Source organism: Entelurus aequoreus, linkage group LG11 (genome assembly GCF_033978785.1).
Source record: "Entelurus aequoreus isolate RoL-2023_Sb linkage group LG11, RoL_Eaeq_v1.1, whole genome shotgun sequence".
Lineage (NCBI taxonomy): Eukaryota > Metazoa > Chordata > Actinopteri > Syngnathiformes > Syngnathidae > Entelurus > Entelurus aequoreus.
Genome location: NC_084741.1, coordinates 68152738 through 68177831, shown reverse-complemented (window position 1 = coordinate 68177831; position 25094 = coordinate 68152738). Strand labels below are relative to the sequence as shown.

Sequence of the window (25094 nt, the reverse complement as noted above, 5' to 3'; positions counted from 1 at the left end):
GTCATACTCGGTCAACTACATTTATAGAGTTTCAAAAAAACAACCGAAATACACAAATTCCAACGACTCCAAAGAACGAGAATCTGAAAATAAAAACATATACAAACAAAACCGTTTCAATTGTAGTCAAATGGGGGCAGTGTTTTGTGCTTACCCAAACCGGAAGTAGAATGTCCAACCAGCCACATCTTTTCCGTCAACACGCTTGAAGGGATTCGGACAACTTCAATCGTGAGTGTTTATTTTTTAATTCCAAATTCTCGTTAATCGACACCTTTTGTCGTTTTAATGTGTTTAGAGGAATACACCCTTGTGCCGTGCCGTACTTTTACCCCATTTGAACCACCGATAACGTCTGTTAGCATAGAATCCAGCTAGCCAGCGGTGTCCTTATTACTTATTATATGTCTCTGTGTTTAATCGTAAATGTGGATTCATGTAAAGCCTATATGGAGTTTGTTTAAACGCAGCTTGGTAAAAAAAACAAAAACTATAGGTTTATAATGTGTCGTTTGCCCAGCTTGTGGTTGAGTCATATTTTCCACCGTCGGAACAAAAACCTGACTTTTCCCAGCGTCATTAAACGCACCACTGTAAAATCCCAACCTCAAAAGTAAACACTAGAGATGTCCGATAATATCGGCCGATAAATGCGTTAAAATGTAATATTGGAAATTATCGGTATCGTTTTTTAAATGATCGGTATCGGGGTTTTTTTTTATTATTTTTTTATTTATTTTTATTAAATCAACATAAAAAACACAAGATACACTTACAATTAGTGCACCAACCCAAAAAACCTCCCTCCCCCATTTACACTCATTCACACAAAAGGGTTGTTTCTTTCTGTTATTAATATTCTGGTTCCTACATTATATATAAAAATATATATCAATACCGTCTGCAAGGGATACAGTCCGTAAGCACACGATTGCTGGTCCACTAATAGTACTAACCTTTAACAGTTAATTTTACACATTTTCATTAATTACTAGTTTCTATGTAACTGTTTTTATATTGTTTACTTTCTTTTTTATTCAAGAAAATGTTTTTAATCTATTTATCTTATTTTATAAAAAATTTGTAAAAGTACCTTATCTTCACCATACCTGGTTGTCCAAATTAGGCATAACAATGTGTTAATTCCACGACTGTATATATTGGTTGATATCGGTTGATATCAGTATCGGTAATTAAAGAGTTGGACAATATCGGATATCGGCAAAAAGCCATTATCGGACATCCCTAGTAAACACTGTAAAGTTAAAGTTAAAGTACCAATGATTGTCACACACACTAGGTGTGGCAAAAGTGCACTTGACCCATCACCCTTAATCACCCCCTGGGAGGTGAGGGGAGCAGTGGGCAGCAGGGGTGGCCGCGCCCGGGAATCATTTCTGGTGATTTACCCCCCAATTCCAACCCTTGATGCTGAGTGCCAAGCAGGGAGGTAATAGGTCCCATTTTTATAGTCTTTGGTATGACTCGGCCGGGATTTGAACTGACAACCTACCGATCTCAGGGCGGACACTCTAACCACTAGGCCACTGAGTATTGTGCCAATATAAACCACATGATGTCAGTACATCAGTCGAAGAATATGATCAAACTACATAAATAACATCCTGTAATTTGATTTTAATACAATTATTCTATCTTGATAGATTTAAAAATTGACACCAATGAGTTGACTGATGAACATCATCACATAATCTATTCAGAAAATTTAAATAACGACTAATAAATTATTAAACGTCACATGTAAGTGTAAAAAAACAAAAAAACAACAACGTTATGATTTGTACATTTGTGCGTGTTCTATTTTTTAAACAAAGAAAACCATCTGAAGTTGTCTATATTTTTAAGTTATCTTGCCGTGATTTTACCAGTCCGGCCCACTTGGGAGTAGATTTTTCTCCACGTGGCCCCCCGATCTAAAATGAGTTTGACACCCCTGCTCTAGTTGGTCTTCTAAAGGACAAATTCAACACTTAACTTGTTTCTAATTTTCTCCACTACACTATTTTATCTAATACAGTGCAGTTGATGTCAGCTCCAAAAGGCGAGAACTGCCAGGTCGACATGGAGAGCAAAGCTGGAGATCTGTTCAGTGCTGAGGATGCTCATCCTACAGGTGGAGCTGGGATCTTGGCCAAGTACGACATAATATAGTACAGCATAGAGATATTCAACTTCACTGCTTATATTAAGTCTTTGCATCTCTTCTTCCCGCTGCAGGCTGGGCCTCCCCAAAAGCATCTCCCCCAGCGTGGCCAAAGAGTGGCTGGACAGGCGCCGCATGTCCATCCGACCGTGGGCAAGCTTCGTGGACCAGCGCAAGTTCTCCAAACCTCGCAACTTTGGCGAGCTGTGTCAGCGGGTGGTGAAAAACGTGGAGACGTTCAACAGCAACTACACCTTCATCTTCTTGGGCCTCATCCTCTACTGCATGTGAGAAGACTGCAGTTTTTATGAGGAAGGAGTCTTATACAATATATTATATGTATATACACTGGTGTGCCTGTGGTCAGCTAGCGATTAGCGTGCCAGGAGTCAGTGTCTTATATGGGTCGTCTTATATTTCAGAATCAGCTCTCCAATGTTGCTCATTGCATTGGCCGTGTTCCTCGGTGCCTTCTACATCGTCCATCTTAAATCGCTGGAGTCGAAGCTGGTGATCCTTGGTAAGTACAGCGTATAAACCCAGAATAATGTGTATATACTGTAATGTAGAGCAGTGTTTTTCAACCACTGTGCCGCGGCACACTAGTTTCACATATTTGGGTTACATTTTTTTTTTGCAAACCAGTAATTATAGTCTGCAAATTATGTGTTGTTGTTGAGTGGTCGGTGCTGTCTAGAGCTCGGCAGAGTAACCGTGTAATACTCTTCCATATCAGTAGGTGGCAGCCGGTAGCTAATTGCTTTGTAAATGCAGGTAAAAAGGTGTCTTATGCTTAAACCAAAAATAAACAAAAGGTGAGTGTCCTTAAGAAAAGGCATTGAAGCTTAGGGAAGGCTATGCAGAACAAAACTAAAACTGAACTGGCTACAAAGTAAACAAAAACAGAATGCTGGACGACAGCAAAAACTTACTGTGGAGCAAAGACAATGTACAATGTGAACAATGTACGTCCACAATGTACACCCGAACATGACATGACAATCAAAAATGTCCCCACAAAGAAGGATAAAAACAACTGAAATATTCTTGATTGCTAAAACAAAGTAGATGCGGGAAATATCGCTCAAAGGAAGACATGAAACTGCTACAGGAAAATACCAAAAAAAGAGAAAAAGCCACCTGATGTGACAGGTGGTGACAGTACACCTACTTTGAGACAAGAGCTATAGTGATGCATGCTTGGTTATGATTTAAAGTCATATCCAACAATTGCGACAATGACTTTTAACTGTCAACTGAGTTTATGATTTCTGCTGGTGGTGTGCCTCCGGATTTTTTCTACGCAATAAATGTGCCTTGGCTCAAAAAAGGTTGAAAAACACTGATGTAGAGGTCTAACAAGGGGTCCGTGACCCCCAGTGGGTCCGCACAGGTACTGCAGGTGGGTCATGAAATTTTTGGTTGGTTAAGTTTTCTCAAAATATTTTTTTCCATTCCCCAGACAATTTTTCCACAATTCTCAATGTCTTTAAATACACATTAACATCGATTGTACACAATGTAGTGTAGTTTTTACATACTGTAGTGTAGTGTAGTGTAGTTTATACTTATCAAAATTATGTTATTGTATCCATTTTAGCAGAGCTAGCGATTAGCACTCTAGTTGCCTGCTAGCGATTACTGCGCTAGTTGCCAGCTAGCAAAGAGCGCGTTAGTGGTCAACTAGTGGTTAACACGCCAGTTGTCAGCTAGTGATTAGTGCACCAGTTGTCAACTAGCGATTAGTTCGGCAGTTGTCAACTATTGGTTAACACGGCAGTTGTCAGCTATTGTTTAGTGCGGCAGTTGTCAGCTAGCGATTAGTGCGGCAGTTGTCAACTAGCGACTAGTGCGGCAGTTGTCAGCTAGCGATTAGTTCAGCCGTTGTCAACTAGTGTTTAACACAGCAGTTGTCAGCTAGTGATTAGTGCACCAGTTGTCAACTAGCGATTAGTTCAGCAGTTGTCAACTAGGGGTTAACACGGCAGTTGTCAGCTATTGTTTAGTGCGGCAGTTGTCAGCTAGCGATTAGTTCAGCAGTTGTCAACAAGTGGTTAACACAGCAGTTGTCAGCTAGCGATTAGTTCAGCAGTTGTCAACAAGTGGTTAACACAGCAGTTGTCAGCTAGTGTTTAGTGCGGCAGTTGTCAGCTAGCGATTAGTTCAGCCGTTGTCAACTAGTGTTTAACACAGCAGTTGTCAGCTAGTGATTAGTGCACCAGTTGTCAACTAGCGATTAGTTCAGCAGTTGTCAACAAGTGGTTAACACAGCAGTTGTCAGCTAGCGATTAGTTCAGCAGTTGTCAACAAGTGGTTAACACAGCAGTTGTCAGCTAGTGTTTAGTGCGGCAGTTGTCAGCTAGCGATTAGTTCAGCCGTTGTCAACTAGGGGTTAACACGGCAGTTGTCAGCTAGTGTTTAGTGCGGCAGTTGTCAGCTAGCGATTAGTTCAGCAGTTGTCAACAAGTGGTTAACACAGCAGTTGTCAGCTAGTGTTTAGTGCGGCAGTTGTCAGCTAGCGATTAGTTCAGCCGTTGTCAACTAGTGTTTAACACAGCAGTTGTCAACTAGTGATTAGTGCACCAGTTGTCAACTAGCGATTAGTTCAGCAGTTGTCAACTAGGGGTTAACACAGCAGTTGTCAGCTAGTGATTAGTGCGGCAGTTGTCAGCTAGCGATTAGTTCAGCAGTTGTCAACAAGTGGTTAACACAGCAGTTGTCAGCTAGTGTTTAGTGCGGCAGTTGTCAGCTAGCGATTAGTTCAGCCGTTGTCAACTAGGGGTTAACACAGCAGTTGTCAGCTAGTGATTAGTGCACCAGTTGTCAACTAGCGATTAGTTCAGCAGTTGTCAACAAGTGGTTAACACAGCAGTTGTCAGCTAGTGTTTAGTGCGGCAGTTGTCAGCTAGCGATTAGTTCAGCAGTTGTCAACTAGTGTTTAAAACGGCAGTTGTCAGCTATTGTTTAGTGCGGAAGTTGTCAGCTAGCGATTAGTGCGGCAGTTGTCAACTAGCGACTAGTGTGGCAGTTGTCAGCTAGCGATTAGTTCAGCAGTTGTCAACTAGTGGTTAACACGGCAGTTGTCAGCTAGTGATTAGTGCACCAGTTGTCAACTAGCGATTAGTTCAGCAGTTGTCAACTAGTGGTTAACACGGCAGTTGTCAGCTAGTGTTTAGTGCGGCAGTTGTCAGCTAGCGATTAGTTCAGCAGTTGTCAACTAGTGGTTAACACAGCAGTTGTCAGCTAGCATTTAGTGCGCCAGTTGTCAGGCAGCGAATAGCGTGCCAGTTGACAGCTAGCGATTAGTGTGTGTCTTCAGCTAGTGATTACCCTGCCAGTTATTAGCTAGCGATTATCATGCCTGTTGTCAGTTAGCGATCAGCGCGACAGTTGTTAGGTAGTGATTAGCGCGCCAGTTGTCAACAAACGAAGAGCATGCCAGTAGTCAACTAGCGATTAACACGCCAGTTGTCAGCTAGCGACTAGCATGCCAATGGTCAGATAGTGATTAGTGCGCCAGTTGTCAGCTAGCGAATAGCGTGCCAGTTGTCAGCTAGCGAATAGCTTGTCTGTTGTCAGCTAGCGATTTTTATGGCAGTTATCAGCTAGCGATTAGCATGACAGTTGTCAACTAGCAATTAATATGCCAGTTGTTAGCTAGCTATTACCGCGCCAGTTGTTAGCTAGCGATTTCCGCACCATTAGTCAGCTAGAAAACAGGGTGCCAGTTGTATCCTAGCGATTACCGCACCGGTTTTTAGCTAGCAATTACTGCGCCAGTTGTTAGTTAGCAAATATAGCGTGCCAGTTGTCAGCTATATATATATATATATATATATATATATATATATATATATATATATATATATATATATATATATATATATATATATATATATATATATATGTATATATATATCCAAATATGTATATATATATATATTGATATATATATATATCAATCCAAAAAAATATATATATATATATTTTTTTTTTATTGATATATATATATATATATTTATTTTTATTTTTTTATATATATATATATATATATATATATATATATATATATATATATATATATATATATATATATATATATATATATATATATATTTAAAAATGTTTTGAGAGATATATATATATATATATATATATATATATATATATATATAAATCAAAATTATATATATATATATATATATATATATATTAAGGGTGTGGGGGAAAAATCGATTCGAATTTGAATCGCGATTCCCACGTAGTGAGATTCAGAATCGATTCTCATTTTTTAAAAATTGATTTTTTTATTTATTATTATTTTTAAATTATTATTATTATTATTATTATTATTATTATTTATAATTCATCAATCCAACAAAACAATACACAGCAATACCATAACAATGCAATCCAATTCCAAAACCACACCCGACCAAGCAACACTCAGAACTGCAATAAACAGAGCAATTGAGAGGAGACACAAACACCACACAGAACAAAACAAAAGTGGTGAAACAAAAATGAATATTATCAACAACAGTATCAATATTAGTTACAATTTCAACATAGCAGTGATGAAAATCCCTCATTGACATTATCATTAGACATTTATAAAAAAAAAAGAACAATAGTGTCACAGTGGCTTACACTTGCATCGCATCTCATAAGCTTGACAACACACTGTGTCCAATATTTTCACAAAGATAAAATAAGTCATATTTTTGGTTCATTTAATAGTTAAAACAAATTTACATTATTGCAATCAGTTGATAAAACATTGTCCTTTACAATTATAAAAGCTTTTTACAAAAATCTACTACTCTGCGTGCATGTCAGCAGACTGGGGTAGATCCTGCTGAAATCCTATGTATTGAATGAATAGAGAATCCTTTTGAATCGGGAAAAAAAATCGTTTTTGAATCGAGAATCGTGTTGAATTGAAAGAAAAAAAAAATCTATTTTGAATCGAATCGTGACCCCAAGAATCGATATTGAATCGAATCGTGGGACACCCAAAGATTCACAGCCCTAATATATATATATATATATATATATATATATATATATATATATATATATATATATATATATATATATATACTTATAAAGCTCATCGAGAGAATGCCAAGAGTGTGCAAAGCAGTAATCAGAGCAAAGGGTGGCTATTTTGAAGAAACTAGAATATAAAACATGTTTTCAGTTATTTCACCTTTTTTGTTAAGTACATAACTCCACATGTGTTCATTCATAGTTTTGATGCCTTCAGTGACAATCTACAATGTAAATAGTCATGAAAATAAAAAAAACACATTGAATGATAAGGTGTGTCCAAACTTTTGCCCTGTACTGTAAACATACATACATACCGTACTGCCTTAACGCATACAATGAAACACAAATAAGCATCTAAGTCAACTTGTTTTTCCACTCTACCGGTACTTATATAATTATATAAGTACCAGTAGAGTGGAAAAACAAGTTGACTTATATAATTATATAAGTACCGGTAGAGTGGAAAAACAAGTTGACTTAGATGCTTATTTGTGTTTCATTGTATCTGTTAAGGCAGCACGGTGTGTGTATATATACACTACCGTTCAAAAGTTTGGGGTCACCCAAACAATTTTGTGGAATAGCCTTCATTTCTAAGAACAAGAATAGACTGTCGAGTTTCAGATGAAAGTTCTCTTTTTCTGGCCATTTTGAGCGTTTAATTGACCCCACAAATGTGATGCTCCAGAAACTCAATCTGCTCAAAGGAAGGTCAGTTTTGTAGCTTCTGTAACGAGCAAAACTGTTTTCAGATGTGTGAACATGATTTGCACAAGGGTTTTCTAATCATCAATTAGCCTTCTGAGCCAATGAGCAAACACATTGTACCATTAGAACACTGGAGTGATAGTTTCTGGAAATGGGCCTCTGTACACCTATGTAGATATTGCACCAAAAACCAGACATTTGCAGCTAGAATAGTCATTTACCACATTAGCAATGTATAGAGTGTATTTCTTTAAAGTTCATTGAAAAGTACAGTGCTTTTCCTTCAAAAATAAGGACATTTCAATGTGACCCCAAACTTTTGAACGGTAGTGTATGTATATGTATGTATATATATATATATATACACTACCGTTCAAAAGTTTGGGGTCACCCAAACAATTTTGTGGAATATCCTTCATTTCTAAGAACAAGAATAGACTGTCGCGTTTCAGATGAAAGTTCTCTTTTTCTGGCCATTTTGAGCGTTTAATTGACCCCACAAATGTGATGCTCCAGAAACTCAATCTGCTCAAAGGAAGGTCAGTTTTGTAGCTTCTGTAACGAGCTAAACTGTTTTCAGATGTGTGAACATGATTGCACAAGGGTTTTCTAATCATCAATTAGCCTTCTGAGCCAATGAGCAAACACATTGTACCATTAGAACACTGGAGTGATAGTTGCTGGAAATGGGCCTCTATACACCTATGTAGATATTGCACCAAAAACCAGACATTTGCAGCTAGAATAGTCATTTACCACATTAGCAATGTATAGAGTGTATGTCTTTAAAGTTAAGACTAGTTTAAAGTTATCTTCATTGAAAAATAAGGACATTTTAATGTGACCCCAAACTTTTGAACGGTAGTATATATATATATATATATATATATATATATATATATATATATATATTAGGGCTGCAAAAACTAATCGATTAAATTCGATTATAAAAATAGTTGCCGATTAATTTAGTCATCGATTCGTTGGATCTATGCTATGCGCATGCGCAGAAGCTTTTAAAAAAAAAAATATTTTTTTTTTTTTAAAATAAACCTTTATTTATAAACTGCAACATGTACAAACAGCTGAGAAACAATAATCAAAATAAGTATGGTGCCAGTATGCTGGTTTTTTTTCAATAAAATACCGGAAAGGATAGAAATGTAGTTTGTCTCTTTTATCCGATTATTAATCGATTAATCGAAGTGATAATCGACAGATTAATCGATTATCAAATGAATCGTTAGTTGCAGCCCTAATATATATATATATATATATATATATTATATGTATATATGCATGTATATATATATGTATGTATATATATATGCATGTATATATATATATATATTGTTCACAAATCTGTCTCACCTCGCAGGTGTGGGATATCAAGATGCTGATTATTGCACAGGTGTGCATTCGGCTGCCCACAATAAAAGGCCACGCTGAAACGTGCAGTTTTATCACACAACACAATGCCACATATGTCGCAAGTTTTGAGGGAGCGTACAGTTGGCATGCTGATTGCAGGAATGTCCACCAGAGCGTTTGCCCGTGAATTACATTTTATTTCTCTACCATAATTCGTCTCCAAAGGCGTTTCAGAGAATTTGGCAGTACATCCAACTGGCCTCACACCCGCAGACCACGCGTAACCACACCAGCTCAGGACCTCCAAATCCAACAGGTGCACTTCCATGATCGTCTGAGAGCCAGCCAGACCTCAAACAGACCTCAAATAAAGCAAAAGTGCACATTTTATTGTGGGCAGCCTAAGGCGCACCTGTGCAATCAATAATCATGCTGTTTAATCAGCATCTTGATATGCCACACCTGCGAGGTGGGATGGATTATCTTGGCAAAGAAGAAATGCTCACTAACACAGATTTAGACTGATTTGTGAACAATATTTGAGAGGAATAGGTCTTTTGTGTAAAGAGTAAAAGTTGTACATCTTACATATACATATATATGTATTTATATAAGTTGATGTATATTTACAGTATATATATTTTTTCAGGCAAGGAACTGACTGTCCCCCACCAGATGAGTCTAGCTGGAGCCGTTTCCTTACCTGTGTTCTGGCTGGCAGGAGCAGGCGCTGCAGTTTTTTGGGTTCTGGGTGAGTCTGCATACATACTGTACTCACTGTACTGTTTTGTTTAGCCACAATGCCAGATTTATTTAATATACATCAATGAATCACCAAAAAATAAAATATTCCCAGCACACGCTAGAGTGCACCCCTGCTTGGGCTGCACAAAGTTTTCACTTTGTGTTTTAACCATATGACTAAATGTGTTAATTGGTTCCAGCAGCAATTAGAAATGTAATAAAGTAGAGGGTAACAAAATAAGACGCACTTCCGGGTTTCAGGTGTATGGCAAGAGTCCAATTAGGCTACCGTTTATCTACCTGCATCAGTGCAGATATGGGTGTATTTTAAAAGGTTGAAAAGGGAATTATACAAGCTATTATGAAAAAAAATTGAAATGGGGATGGCGTGGATTTATGCACTTTCAAGAAATTTTTTTTTCCAAAGATTTGAACCATTTATCATCCTCACCGAAGTCCAGGGTTTCCCACACATTCATTTATTTGTGGCGGCCCGCCACGAAAGAATTACGTCCGCCACAAATAAAAAATTAAAAAATATTGAATTTTTTTTTTTTTTTTTTTTTTTGTCCTCTCCAGCTTCTCAGGCAAATCATATAGTTGATGTAGATGCCCATATCGGCTGTTCAGATTTACTTTACAAAAGAGAAGTGTAGGATACTTCTCTTGTTGCCTTATTTGTATTTGACTTTATTAAATGTATTTATATTAGAAACACAACATGTGTATATAGCAAAGGGTGCAAAGTCTGCAGGCAGTAGGAAACACATGGTTAAGTGCAGGGAGTAAAACTGATGGCAGTCTAAAGTTCAAGATTTTTGGAGCTCTTTGTTCAGTGGATCAGATGTTTGATGAAGCTCTGTGTCTATCTACCACCACTACTGTTTTCTGTTTATTTGTTACTGACTGTGGCAGGACACCTCTGCCTCTGTTTCACTTTATGTTGCTGGTAAATAATATGGTTGTAGTGGTAGGCTAAAGTTAAATTATTTAGTATGCACTAATTAAAGGGGCAGAGCTTTGAGACATTTTAGCTTTTTTATTTTATAAGATATATTGTTTGTGAGAACCACAATTAATAAATATATTTCAGTGAATAACTTATTGTTCAAATCTGTATATAAATATGTACATAAAGTGTTGTAATTATATTGCAAAATGGATGGATGGATGGACGTTTAAAACAAAACTGTTATTATTAATTAGTAAGTGTACATTTTTTGAGCCTTTTTAGAGAAAATCAAATCATTGTAGTAAATTATGCAAATTACTCGATGGTGTCATGGTGACCACGCCCATAGCCACGCCCCCACCGCCACAGGTATCTTGGCAGTTTATGGGAAACACTGAAGTCGATTGTTCAAGTTACTGCTGGACCGCACTTCTTTCAACACTCACAAGGATTTCAAGAAGAAAAGATTGGAGGCACATCATGTTTTTAAATCTGGAGGGGTCCACACATTAATCCTTAAAAGACAAAGTTGGATTTGTTCGTGCATTAACACGTGCCATATTGCTGTGATTGTGATACCAACACGCATATGTTGAGTTTTTGCAGTTGATTTCCTGCTACACATATTTTGCGGTCATCTACAATTCATGTCCGTGGTTGTTTTAATGGTGTGAAGTTCCTATTTTGTCTTATCGCTTAGCTAGATGTCCATGTTGTTCAGCAATGTTTTGGTTTCCAACAATATTTAGCGATATCAAGATCCAGTATGCTGTCGAGCCTACAAGAAATGTATTCATCTCGTTTATTAATACTATTAGTATAGTATAGGCTCCAGCACCCACCGCGACTCCGAGAGGGACAAGCGGTAGAAAATGGATGGATTATATTATGTTGATGCTAAATGATCTCAGTAAGATATTCCAGCTTGTAGCTGAGATTTGATGACCTATATTAAGTAAAACATGCTTGAAACTAGAATATCAACTATTGCAAAGCTGTATCATTAACACTCAAGTATAAAACTACTTTTTTAAAGTAATAATTTCTTACTTCAAGCATGAAAAAAAATCATGATGCCGAGCGCATATCATTATGTCAAGATAATGGCACCAGCATTTACTTAATTTAAGAATATTTTTCAACATATTGAGCAAAAAGGTCTCTTTTTTTTCTACCAAGAAAAGTGCACTTGTTATTAGTGAGAATATACTTATTTTAAGCTATTTTTGGGTTCATTGAGGTTAGCTAATTTATTTGTTTTGGAAAGTCTTGACAAGCCAAATTTTCTTGTTATATTGGCAGAAAATTTTGCTTAGTTCAAATAAAATACCCCTAAATTTTGTAAAATTTTCTTGTTTTTGAACACTGATTTTTTTGCAGTGTAGTCCTTTGTTCAACTTATTTAGTTATACTAGTGGTGTTCCTCAAGGTTCCATTTTAGGTCCACTCTATTTCATTACGTGGGCTATTCAACTGGTGGCCTGCAGGTTCAGTTAAAAAAAAAAAAACATGCAAGAGACTCAAATTTTTGCAGCAGATTCTTAAAAACATGAGAGTGCTGTCTAATAGATGATCTTTGACTAGCTTTTTTGCACAAAAAAAACCAACCTCTGTAACTTTGACAAATACATGTCTACTGTAGAGGACTGGTTTTCCGGATATTGAGCAAAACGGTCTCTTTTTTTTTCTACCAAGAAAAGTGCACTTGTTATTAGTGAGAATATACTTATTTTAAGCTATTTTTGGGTTCATTGAGGTTAGCTAATTTATTTGTTTTGGAAAGTCTTGACACGCCAAATTTTCTTGTTCTATTGGCAGAAAAATTTAGCTTAGTTCAAATAAAATACCCCTAAATTTTGTAAAATGTTCTTGTTTTTGAACACTGATTTTTTTGCAGTGTAGTCCTTTGTTCAACTTATTTAGTTATACTAGTGGTGTTCCTCAAGGTTCCATTTTAGGTCCACTCTATTTCATTACGTAGGCTATTCAACTGGTGGCCTGCAGGTTCAGTTAAAAAAAAAAACATGCAAGAGACTCAAATTTTTGCAGCAGATTCTTAAAAACATGAGAGTGCTGTCATGTAGATGATCTTTGACTAGCTTTTTTGCACAAAAAAAACCAACCTCTGTAACTTTGACAAAATACATGTCTACTGTAGAGGACTGGTTTTCCGGATATTGAGCAAAACGGTCTCTTTTTTCTACCAAGAGAAGTGCACTTGTTATTAGTGAGAATATACTTATTTTAAGCTATTTTTGGGTTAATTGAGTTTGGCTAGTTTGCCTTGTCTTGGAAAGTCTTGACAGGCCACATTTTCTTGTTCTATTGGCAGATAATTTTGCTTACTTCAAATAAAATACCCCTAATTTATTTTATTTTTTTTCTTGTTGTGAACACTGAGTTTTTGCAGTGTACACAATGGGTGGCTGAAACGTTCTTCCACTGGAGACAAAGCATTTTTATTTTTGGCCTGTTCATAAAACTAGTGGTTCATAAATATTGAGGTTGCACTGTATAGTACCAGTAAATATCGGTAAGAAATAAGGATATTGGTATAAGTATTGATAAAATCCAAAAAATATATTTCCTTACCTGCCAATCTAATCTAATCCAAGTTGGACAGCTGGCGAGGTAGTCCTGTATTTATTTCTCTTGTTTTGATACCTAAATATTAGGGGAAAAAAGTACCTTCCTTCACCAAAAATAGCAACAGAGGGGGAAAATGTCGTAAAAAGTGACAGTATGAATATGAAAAGACCACCTGCAGAGGACACATGACAACTGGAAAGCTGAAGCTAATGGTGGAGCGCAAAGACTTGTTGTTGATCAACAACACCCGGGAATAAAACAACAAAACAATGGTTTGTGGGAGGAATGGTTAGTAAGATGAATAATCTCTCTTCCAGGAGCGACCTTGTTCGTGATCGGCAGTCACGCCGCATTTCGTGAGCTGGAACCTTCCGACTTGGAGGAGCTCCTCATGGAGCCCGTATAAGGAGCAGGACGACCTGGCTGTGGTTTCCACGTACAATGATATACTTTGCTGTTACACAGGTATCATGGCCTATTCTATATGCCGCCACTCTTATCATTAAATGGGTTAGGGTTACATTTATACTTTGTTATTCGCAATTGTCGCTACGCCAAACTGCTAAGCCGGGAACACTTTCCCCAACAGAAGTGCCATTTTTAAAGCAATGAACACGTAAAAGTACTATTATGATTCTACACAAATGAAAATGCATAATGTTGTTTTTTTTTAACGCAAACCTTTAGTTTACTTCGTATAGAAATGGTGCCAGTGTATATTCTATAGCCAGGAAAATGTGGATCTTGTGCAAATGTTCATTCCAGCAATTACAAAGTGAAACTAATACATGACATAAGCTCAGAACATGCGAGATGTTTGATATCATTCTGATTATAGCAGCTTACAGTAGGGGGGTCCGAATGTTTGGAATTGGGGGCCGCATTGGAAAAAAAAATAGATAAAAAAAATATGTATGTATGTATTAGGGCTGCAACTAACGATTCATTTGATAATCAATTAATCTGTCGATTATTGCTTCGATTAATAATCGGATAAAAGAGACAAACTACATTTCTATCCTTTCCAGTATTTTATTGAAAAACACCAGCATACTGGCACCATGTTGTGGACATTGGGGGTGCAGCATACACCAACAATAACACAGAAATGTAACTCATCAGAACTGAATCAGATATTGTTCACGTTTCTGTTGTGAATAATAAAGGATTCATTTTAGGCTGCCTCTGAATAATAGCATGAAATATTCCAGCACCTTCATAACGTTTAGTTATACTAAAGCGTCACTCAAATCTAAATATATTTATACAGCTTTATCGAGCCCGGCTACATTGATCCATTATGAAACCAACCTGAGATATTTCTGTCCGTTACGTTTATTTCCAAATTGGTAGCCGTGCGTTTTCTCTCTCAAAACGGAGTCAAATGTGCCGGAGACACATTATCAGCCCCGCGTTGCAACAAAGGGATAACGTTAACGTTACTCACAAAAAAGCTGAACTCATGAATGCCTGTTGCCACTATGGACTTAAAAAGTTACGTACCGTGAGTTCCTCCCTTCATCCATGGCTCCAACATGTTTCCTTTTCATGTGCTCCTGAAGCAATGTTGTACTTCCGTGCCATTTTGCAGGAAACGGTCTTCTTTGACGTCTTTAAAGTGAAGTGTTCCCACACTTTTGACGACTTAGGTCAGGGGTCGGCAACCCGCGGCTCCGGAGCCGCATGCGGCTCCTTGACCACTCTGATGCGGCATACATGCCGACCCCCCCGATTTTCCCAGGAGATTTATGAATCTCAGTGTCCCTCATAGATTACTCCCAGGGAAAAAATAATTCTATTTACACTCTAATTACTAAATAAAGGGCGTGCCCTAATTGCACTGCAGTAATTGTCCTCTATAGCATTTACATACAGCGTGCCAGTCCAGCCACATGTTGCATGTTGTTATTACTTGCACACATAGGAGACAGCAAAGCATACTTACTCATCAGCCACACAGCTTACACTGACGGTAGCCGTATCAAACAACTTTAACTCTGTTACGTTACAAATATGCGCCACACTGTGAACCCACACCAAAAAAGAATGAAAAACACATTTCTGGAGAACATCCCACCGTAACACAACACAACATAAACACAACACAACCATTACCCAGAATCCCATGCAGCCCTAACTCTTCCGGTCTACATTATACACCCCCGCTACCACCAAATCCCCCCACACATCAACCCCCCCCCCTCTCCGTGCGTTGGTTGAGCGGAAGAGTTAGGGCTGCATGGGATTCTGGGTATTGGTACCGTCAGTGTAAGATGTGTGGCTGCTGAGTTAGTATGCCTTGCTGTCATTTACGTGAGCAAGCTGAAATTGCATTCTACATGTGGTCGAGCAGGTACACTGTTAGGGCAGACTGTAGAGGGCGCCAAATGCAGTGTCATCACGCTCTTATATACGGGAGTCTCCCGGGAAAAATGAGAGGGTTGGCAAGTATGACGCTATCAAGCGCCATTCATTCAAAACTCGCGGGCTGCACTAACATCAAATTTCCACATTAAAGTGCGTGCCGGTGCGTGTGTCTGAGACCCCTGGTTAACATAGCACAAAGCGTTTAAGCTTTGTATGCGGTGTTTTTCATTTTACATTTTAAAAATTTTTTTGTGGCTCCCATTACTTTCTTTAATTTGTGAAACTTGCCAAAATGGCTCTTTGAGTGGTAAAGGTTGCCGACCCCTGACTTGGGTCGTACACTTTTCTCCATTGAAGTAATGTTTCTCCGCTAAACTATCGGTACTGTTTTCCTGCGCCATTTTTCGAATGTTTCCAGCAAAGGAGACGGCGTCGTCTCGTGAGCTGCACATGACCACATCATTGGCTAGCTTACGCCACCTCATGAGACGTACGCTGTTTTGTACTGTTTTTGTACTTATTTTGATTATTGTTTCTCAGCTGTTTGTAAATGTTGCAGTTTATAAATAAAGGTTTATAAAACAAAAAAAATAACCCAAAAATTTAAAAAAATTATAATATAAAAATAAAAGAAGCGTCCGCGCATGCGCATAGCATAGTTCCAACGAATCGATGACTAAATTAATCGCCAACTATTTTGGTAATCGATTTTAATCGATTAGTTGTTGCAGCCCTAGTATGTATATATGTATATATATATGTACATATACAGTACGGGCCAAAAGTGTCGACACACCTTCTCATTTCAATGCGTTTTCTTCATTTACATGAAAACCCTTGCAGGTGACTGACTACCTCTTGAAGCTCATTGAGAGAATGCCAAGAGTGTGCAAAGCAGTAATCAGAGCAAAGGGTGGCTATTTTGAGGAAACTAGAATATAAAAACGTGTTTTCAGTTATTTCACCTTTTTTTGTTAAGTACATAACTCCACATGTGTTCATTCATAGTTTTGATGCCTTCAGTGACAATCTACAATGTAAATAGTCGTGGAAATAAAGAAAACATAATATATACATAATGGATTAACATAATTGGATAGTAAGAGTATTTAATAGTTTGACTCATACTTTGTGACGACCTCCTTAAAGTTTTGTAATCAATCAGAAATATCAAGCGCCGAACATGGGAAAGTATGAAGAGAGAGTTTTGCAAGTTTCCCATCATGCATTGCAGGGGATTTAAATGGGTGTAATTATGAATTATGTGTAGTGCTTGGACATGTTTAATAATATTAACAAAGTTCAGTGAGCAGGTTGTGTTATGTGTGACCATGCGTGTTGACTTTTTCTGATAGTTTATTTACACCATGAGTGAGGAAGGTTGTCTGGTTTGGGCCACAAGTAAAAATGCTGTGCTGTGGACACTTCAAGGTGGAATTAACGGTCAATAACTTGAATAGTTGTCTATTTCCACACGGTGGGTGGCAAGTTTGAAGCAATTATATTGTCATATATTGAAAATGAAATCTGAGGGCCAGATTCCTTGAAAATCTTGGGAATTTTTTTTGTGTTTTTTTTTTTTTTAATTATAAACCATGATCATCAAAAATGATGAGAAATAAAGGCTTGACATATTTTACTTTGCATGTCCTGAGTTTATATCACATACTATTTTCACATTTAAATGAACTTTAGCACAATATTCTAATTTTTTGGAGTTTGACCCGAATGCACTCAATATTTAACATGTATTTGTGTAATAAATAAAGTTGGGCCATGCAAGCAAACTATCTTGTTTATTGTGGATGTCAATGATTGGCTTAGCAGTCTGAAATGGGGAAAACCATCAATTGATGTTTCCTTGTGATCCTGACTGCTTATTCATTGTAATCATCTCATCTTATCTATCTTTGTTGTTGTTTTTATCCTAATTGATTTTATTGTTTTGATTCTGTACGGTGTCCTTGAGTGCCCAGAAAGGCGCCTTATAAGTCAAATGTATTATTATTATTATTATTATTAATTGGGGCGGCGTGGCTCGGTTGGTACAGCGGCCGTGCCAGCAACCTGAGGGTTCCAGGTTCGATCCCCGCTTCAGCCACACAAACTGGTTTAAATGTAGCTTAGAAATGTAGACAATGGGTGTCACTATGTAAACCCCTTCGAGTCTCTAGAAAATATCGCTATATAAATATACTTCAATCCAATCAACTGCCTAGTCTGCAGTAGAGATGTCCGATAATATCGGCCTGCCGATATTATCGGCCGATATATGCGTTAAAATGTAATATCGGAAATTATCGGTATCGGTTGTTTTTTTTTTTTTTAATTAAATCCACATAAAAAACACAAGATACACTTACAATTAGTGCACCAACCCAAAAAACCTCCCTCCCCCATTCACACTCATTCACACAAAAGGGTTGTTTCTTTCTGTTATTAATATTCTGGTTCCTACATTATATATCAATATATATCAATACAGTCTGCAAGGGATACAGTCCGTAAGCACACATGATTGTGCGTGCTGCTGCTCCACTAATAGTACTAACCTTTAACACTTCATTTTACTCATTTTCATTCATTACTAGTTTCTATGTAACTGTTTTTATATTGTTGTACTTTCTTTTTTATTCAAGAAAATGTTTTTAATTTATTTATCTTATTTTACTAATTTTTTAAAAAAGTACCTTATCTTCACTAGGGATGTCCGATAATGGCTTTTTGCCGATATCTGATATTCCGATATTGTCCAACCCTTTAATTACCGATACCGATATCAACCGATATATACAGTCGTGGAATTAACACATTGTTATGCCTAATTTGGACAACCAGGTATGGTGAAGATAAGGTACTTTTTAAAAAAATTAGTAAAATAAGATAAATAAATTAAAAACAACCCTTTTGTGTGAATGAGTGTAAATGGGGGAGGGAGGTTTTTTGGGTTGGTGCACTAATTGTAAGTGTATCTTGTGTTTTTTATGTTGATTTAATAAAAAATAAAAAAATATGATACCGATAATAAAAAAACCGATACCGATATTGCATTTTAACGCATATATCGGCGGGCCGATATTATCGGACATCTCTAATCTTCACCATACCTGGTTGTCCAAATTAGGCATAATAATGTGTTAATTCCACGACTGCATATATCGGTTGATATCGGTATCGGTTGATATTAATTAAAGAGTTGGACAATATCGAATATCGGCAAAAAGCCATTATTGGACATCCCTAGTCTGCAGCTGTGTTTTGTGGAGAAATCAGTTGTGTACAACATTAGCATTAACCACCCATAGAGGGCACCGCAAATGCAAAAAAAAAAAAAAAGAGGGCATGACTTGAAATTTCTCACACAGCTTCGACTAAACACGCTAGTGACTGCATGACCGTCCGTCCTGTTAAAACAAAGCTGCTATAAATGTTGTAATTAGCTTAGCTACTTTTGAATTGACCACTTTATTCATATGTACCATTTATATTGAATTATTTGTGAAAGATAAGTTTTTGTTAACAAGTTAAAGGCGTTTAATGATAATACAAGCATGTTTAACACACATATATTCATTTATTTCATGAAGACAAGAATATAAGTTGGTGTATTACCTGATTCTGATGACTTGCATTGATTGGAATCAGACAGTAGAGATGATAACGTCCACATTTTTGAACGGAGGAGAAAAGAAAAGTCCTCCTTTCTGTCCAGTACCACATGGAAGTGGTTGCTTTTTGGCATCTTATTTGTCCAGCTTCCATACTCCTTTTTATACACTTTACAAGAAACACATTGGCGGCCAACTCCGTAGCTTGCTAGCTGTCTGAGACTCTTATTTTGCTAGCGCCGGCAGGATGAAGCAGGGCTTTTATTGTGAAGACAGGAACTGTGCGGTCGGTCTCTAGAGTTTTGACAGCAAGAGTGAAATTTAAAAAAAAGTGTTTCTCGCCTTTCTCTCGGTCATTTTTTCTTAACAATGAGCGCACAAGACCCTCTGGTGCCGTGAACGTCAATCAAGTGACGGAAATGACGTCTCAGTGAAGATTGACGATCCCTATTTTTTAGGTCTATTTTTTTTATGTCTGGCTGGCGGACTGATACACACTCCACGATGAGCCTATTGCAGGGGTCACCAACGCGGTGCCCGCGGGCACCAGGTCGCCCGTAAGGACCAGATGAGTCGCCCGCGGGCCTGTTCTAAAAAAAAAATTTAAAAAAAAAAAAAAAAAAAAAATTTATTTTTTTTTTCTACATAGAAAAAACACAAGATACACTTTCAATCAGTGCATCAACCCAAACAACCTCCCCCATGCACACTCATCCACACCCACTCACACAAAAGGGGTTATTTCTTTCTGCTACCAATATTCTGGTTCCCACAACATAGACAACACATCTGCAAGGGACACAGTCCCTGAAGCACACATGATTGTATAGGCTGCTGGTCCACTAACATTTTCATTAATTACTATTTTTTATCTAATTATTTTTATATTGTTTTACTTTCTTTTTTATCCCAAGAAAATGTTTTTTATTTATTTATCTTATTTTATTTTATTTTTTAAAAAAGGGCCTTATCTTCAACAGACCAGGTTGTCAATGAAATTAGATTTGTTTAAAGGGTTTTTTAAACCAGGCCCAGTCCAGATAATGTCCAAGTCGGACTCAGCAACACACACCTTCATTCATGTACACAGAAAAAAATTAGGGAACACAACAGATTGCATATAATTTATAAACAAAATTACATTTTCAAAATAAGCATTTATGTACAGTCCAGATTATGTCCAGGTCACTCAAATTAGGGAACACAACAACAGATATCATATAATCTATAAACATAATTATACTTTCAAAATAAGCCTTTGAGGACTTCTCATCTTTTTTTTAATGTTTTTTGGCATCATTATCGTTTTCAACCATGTAACTTTCTAAAATTAGAAAATACTGAATAAATGTTTTAAAGAAAGTAATACTAAGTGAATATCTGTTTTTGGCCTTAAAAATAAACATTTTACCGAGTACTATAATTAAATTGACTAAATCCTGATTGTCAATGAACTCTCCTAAAATAACAGAAACCACATTAAGCTTCATAAACAAACCAATCCTTAAACACATTTTTTCAACTTCCACCCAAAACAAAGACACAATATGACAATACCAAAACAAATGCAGGGTGGATTCAGGCTCCTGACAACAAAATCGGCAATCATCTGACTCTGTCATGTTCCATAATTTTAACATTTTCCCTGTGGGTAAGAAGTTATAAATAATTTTAATTTGAAAATAACGATTTTGCACATCGATAGTGGTTTTATAGATTAGTTTGAATATGGCATCCCATGGCAACGGGCAGTCAAAAAAGTCCTCCCATTTTCCATTTGTGTTGTATGAGGCAGCCTTCAAAGATTTCTTTATTAAATAAAAATTATATATTTTTCTATTTATTTTAGTTCCTGTTTGCCAACTAGAATTTCTTATTAGAGGTTTACAAACTAATAATTTAGTAGTTCCATAATTAATTATTTGTTTCCATCTTTTCCCAATTACTCCAGTTAGTTGATAAAATGAAAAGCTTGAGCAATCATCACCATACATAGCTCTAAATTCATCATACTTCATCATTTTACCATTCTCATTGATAATATCATTGACAAAAATGATTCCTCTTTCAAACATATTTTTCCAAAAGAAAGGCTTTCCATCTATTACAATATTAGAGTTCATCCATATTAACTGCTGCAAAATATTGTCTCTTTTTTCTGGCACATAAAATTGAAAACACCACTATGAGTGGATTGTTTCCTTTATGAACCCCGCCATGTTTCCCAGCAGACTCTCTGGGAGGGGATCACTTGTAAAAAAGGATACAATTTCTTTTGATACAGTACATGTTTTTTGTCCAACAGGACATTTGTGTACCACTCAATGTTTAAATACATCTTTGGAACAATTGATGCTTTTAAAGACAGACACATAGCTTCAAGGTTGAGAAGTTTCAGGCCCCCATATTCATACTCTTTGTACAAAACCTTTCTTTTAATCTTTTCTGGTTTGCCGTTCCAGACAAAATCGAAGACCCTCCGCTCATAAATCTTAAAAAAGTTTTGTGATGGAGCTGGTAATGACAAAAACAAATAAATAAATTGAGGAATAATTAACGAGTTGGCAATAGACATTTTACCATACAAGGTTAGGGATTTCCCTTTCCATAATTGCATAATTTTGTCCAGCTTTCTTAGTCGATTATCATAATTTACTGAGCCTAGATCTTCCAGATTTTCTGGGACAACAACACCAAGTATGTTAACTGGTCCATCTGTCCACAAAACAGGCACTTTGCATTCCATTCGAAAGGACGTTCCCTTTAGATTTCCGATCCTTAACATTTTACATTTATCATAATTAAGCTTAAGGCCAGATTGCTGTGAAAATATGTCCAAAAGATTAAGAAGGTTCCGCAAACAATGAGGAAAAATCTTATCTTTGTGAATCAGCCTTTTCTGACATGAACTTCATCAAGAACAAACACAGAAGACGCCTCACTGATGCACATCTGCAAGACTCACTCAGAGTTGCAGTGTCAAGTTACACACCAGAGTACAACACACTAGTTAACAGCATGCAATGCCAGGCTTCCCACTAACTGACAAAGAAACAGATAACAGATTTGGTGTCCAGTTCAAAGTGTGACATGATTTAAAAATTTGAGAGTTGACTTTTGTATTTTATTTACATGAGTTATTATTTGTACAAACATGGTGCAAAGTAATTCATGATTTGTTAAAAAATGTTAGTGGCTAGCAAGTTAAAATGGGATATTGTGATTTCACAAGACTGTCTTAGAAGTGATCATTAGAAAATGTTCAATTTGAAAAATGTGCACTTAGTGAAAATATAAAAATAAAGTGTTGCATATTGATATTTATCTGTTTCTATATATATTTATTGTGAGAAATCATTAAGATGATCAGTGTTTCCACAAAGATAAATATCATTAATTATTAATAATAACAGAGTTAAAGGTAAATTGAGCAAATTGGCTATTTCTGGCAATTTATTTAAATGTGTATCTAACTGGTAGCCCTTCGCATTAATCAGTACCCAAGAAGTAGCTCTTGGTTTCAAAAAGGTTGGTGACCCCTGGCCTATTGGTTAGCTTCACACCCTCGTGTATAACTCGCAGTACAAAATAGCGACGCGGAACGTTCCGGAAGTGAATGTGTGCCGGAAGTGAATGTTTGTCCTTTGAAAAGGTTTTCTCCAAATGGCTCTTATCCTCAAGACCCCACGTGACCTGTGCACGGTGACGACACACCCCCTTGCTCAGGTTACCATGGCAATGACCTTGAACACACACACACACACACATTGCGGCAGAGGCGAGCGATCGATATTCTATTAAATGGCGTGTGGTTGCAGGTGTGGGGGTTGGGGTGTCGTCACTGGCCGCAGAGGTAATTGGCAGCGTGACATAGCGCGCATGCGCGAGAACTGCGTGACCCCCGGTAAAGTTTCCTCATTTGGCCTTCTTACTACCACTTTTGACAGCATGCAGTTGTAGTACGCAGACTGCACACTAGAGGGCAGTCAATCCATACATGATCACATTTACTTATTAAAGAACGTCTGTTCATGACGCTGTTTTGTATTGTACGTTGTCACCGACGAACTGAAAATATGAAGCTTAATATCATTTATTTGTCACTATTTAGTACAGTAAACATTAAATGGTACTCATAAAAAACTAAAATGTATTTCATAAAAAAAATGTGTATCGTTAAAATGTTGCATATTCGTGATAAACATATACCGGTATAATATATTATCTTATTTTATCAGGACCGTTGCCTCTCTCTGCTGATTGGCTGGAAGACGTCACATGACGCATGGCCCCATTGCAACTCCAGCCGGACATTTAAATTTTTATTTTTTTTAAATCCACATTTTGAAGTGAGATTAATATTTTTATTAGGGATGTCCGATAATGGCTTTTTTGCCGATACCCGATATTCCAATATTGTCCAACTCTTAATTACCGATACCGACATCAACCGATACCGATATACACAGTCGTGGAATTAACACATTATTATGCCTAATTTGGACAACCAGGTATGGTGGAGATAAGGTTTTTTTTTAAATAATAAAATAAAATAAGATAAATAATTTCTAAACATTTTCTTGAATAAAAAAAAGTAAAACAATATAAAAACAGTTACATAGAAACTAGTAATTAATGAAAATGAGTACAATTAACTGTTAAAGGTTAGTACTAGGGATGTCTGATAATGGCTTTTTTGCCGATATCCGATATTGTCCAACTCTTAATTACCGATATCCATATCAACCGATACCGATATATACAGTGTGGAATTAACACATTATTATGCCTAATTTGGACAACCAGGTATGGTGGAAATAAGGTTCTTTTTAAAAAAAATAATAAAATAAAATAAGATAATTACATTTAAAACATTTTCTTGAATAAAAAAAGAAAGTAAAACAATATAAAAACAGTTACATAGAAACTAGTAATTAATGAAAATGAGTAAAATTAACTGTTAAAGGTTAGTACTATTAGTGGACCAGCAGCACGCACAATCATGTGTGCTTACGGACTGTATCCCTTGCAGACTGTATTGATATATATTGATATATAATGTAGGAACCAGAATATTAATAACGGAAAGAAACAACCCTTTTGTGTGAATGAGTGTAAATGGGGGAGGGAGATTTTTTGGGTTGGTGCACTAATTGTAAGTGTATCTTGTGTTTTTTATGTTGATTAAAAAATTTAAAAAAAACATACCGATATACAAAAAAACAATACCAATAATTTCCGATATTACATTTTAAAGCCTTTATCGACCGATAATATCGTACTGCCGATATTATCGGACATCTCTAATTTTTATACTATTTAACTATGCAATAACCTAAAATAAACCAAAGAATGGAACATTAATTAGCTTTTTTTTGTTAATTTTTACAGAAACAGTTTTTTATATATATCAAGCAAAGGTAACTTGTTTGAAAGTAGTTGAACTAAAATGTATTTTCTATGAATGTGTTTTTGAAATACTATTTTTTTTTAAATTGAGAATTTGGTTAGTCAGTAATAATAATTGTAGCATTTA

At 36.5% G+C, this 25094-nt stretch overlaps 1 protein-coding gene across 1 annotated transcript; it reads left to right on the top strand.

Annotated features, from left to right (window-relative positions):
* Positions 1-164: 164 nt before the first annotated feature.
* LOC133660407 (prenylated Rab acceptor protein 1-like) lies at positions 165-17728 on the top strand. The gene is made up of 6 exons (XM_062063885.1): positions 165-231; positions 2039-2156; positions 2239-2451; positions 2587-2684; positions 9948-10049; positions 13901-17728. The coding sequence occupies exons 2-6, from the start codon at positions 2047-2049 to the stop codon at positions 13987-13989; spliced, it is 612 nt and encodes a 203-aa protein (XP_061919869.1). The 5' UTR covers positions 165-231; positions 2039-2046; the 3' UTR covers positions 13990-17728.
* Positions 17729-25094: the final 7366 nt, after the last annotated feature.

What these genes read in the sequence shown, in the direction of transcription:
- LOC133660407 (XM_062063885.1), top strand. Translation starts at nt 2,047, where the DNA reads ATGTCAGCTCCAAAAGGCGAGAACTGCCAGGTCGACATGGAGAGCAAA. An exon ending in GGCCTCATCCTCTACTGCAT is followed by an intron (nt 2,452 to 2,586) that starts GTGAGAAGACTG and finishes CTTATATTTCAG; the next exon opens with AATCAGCTCTCCAATGTTGC. An exon ending in TGCAGTTTTTTGGGTTCTGG is followed by an intron (nt 10,050 to 13,900) that starts GTGAGTCTGCAT and finishes TCTCTCTTCCAG; the next exon opens with GAGCGACCTTGTTCGTGATC.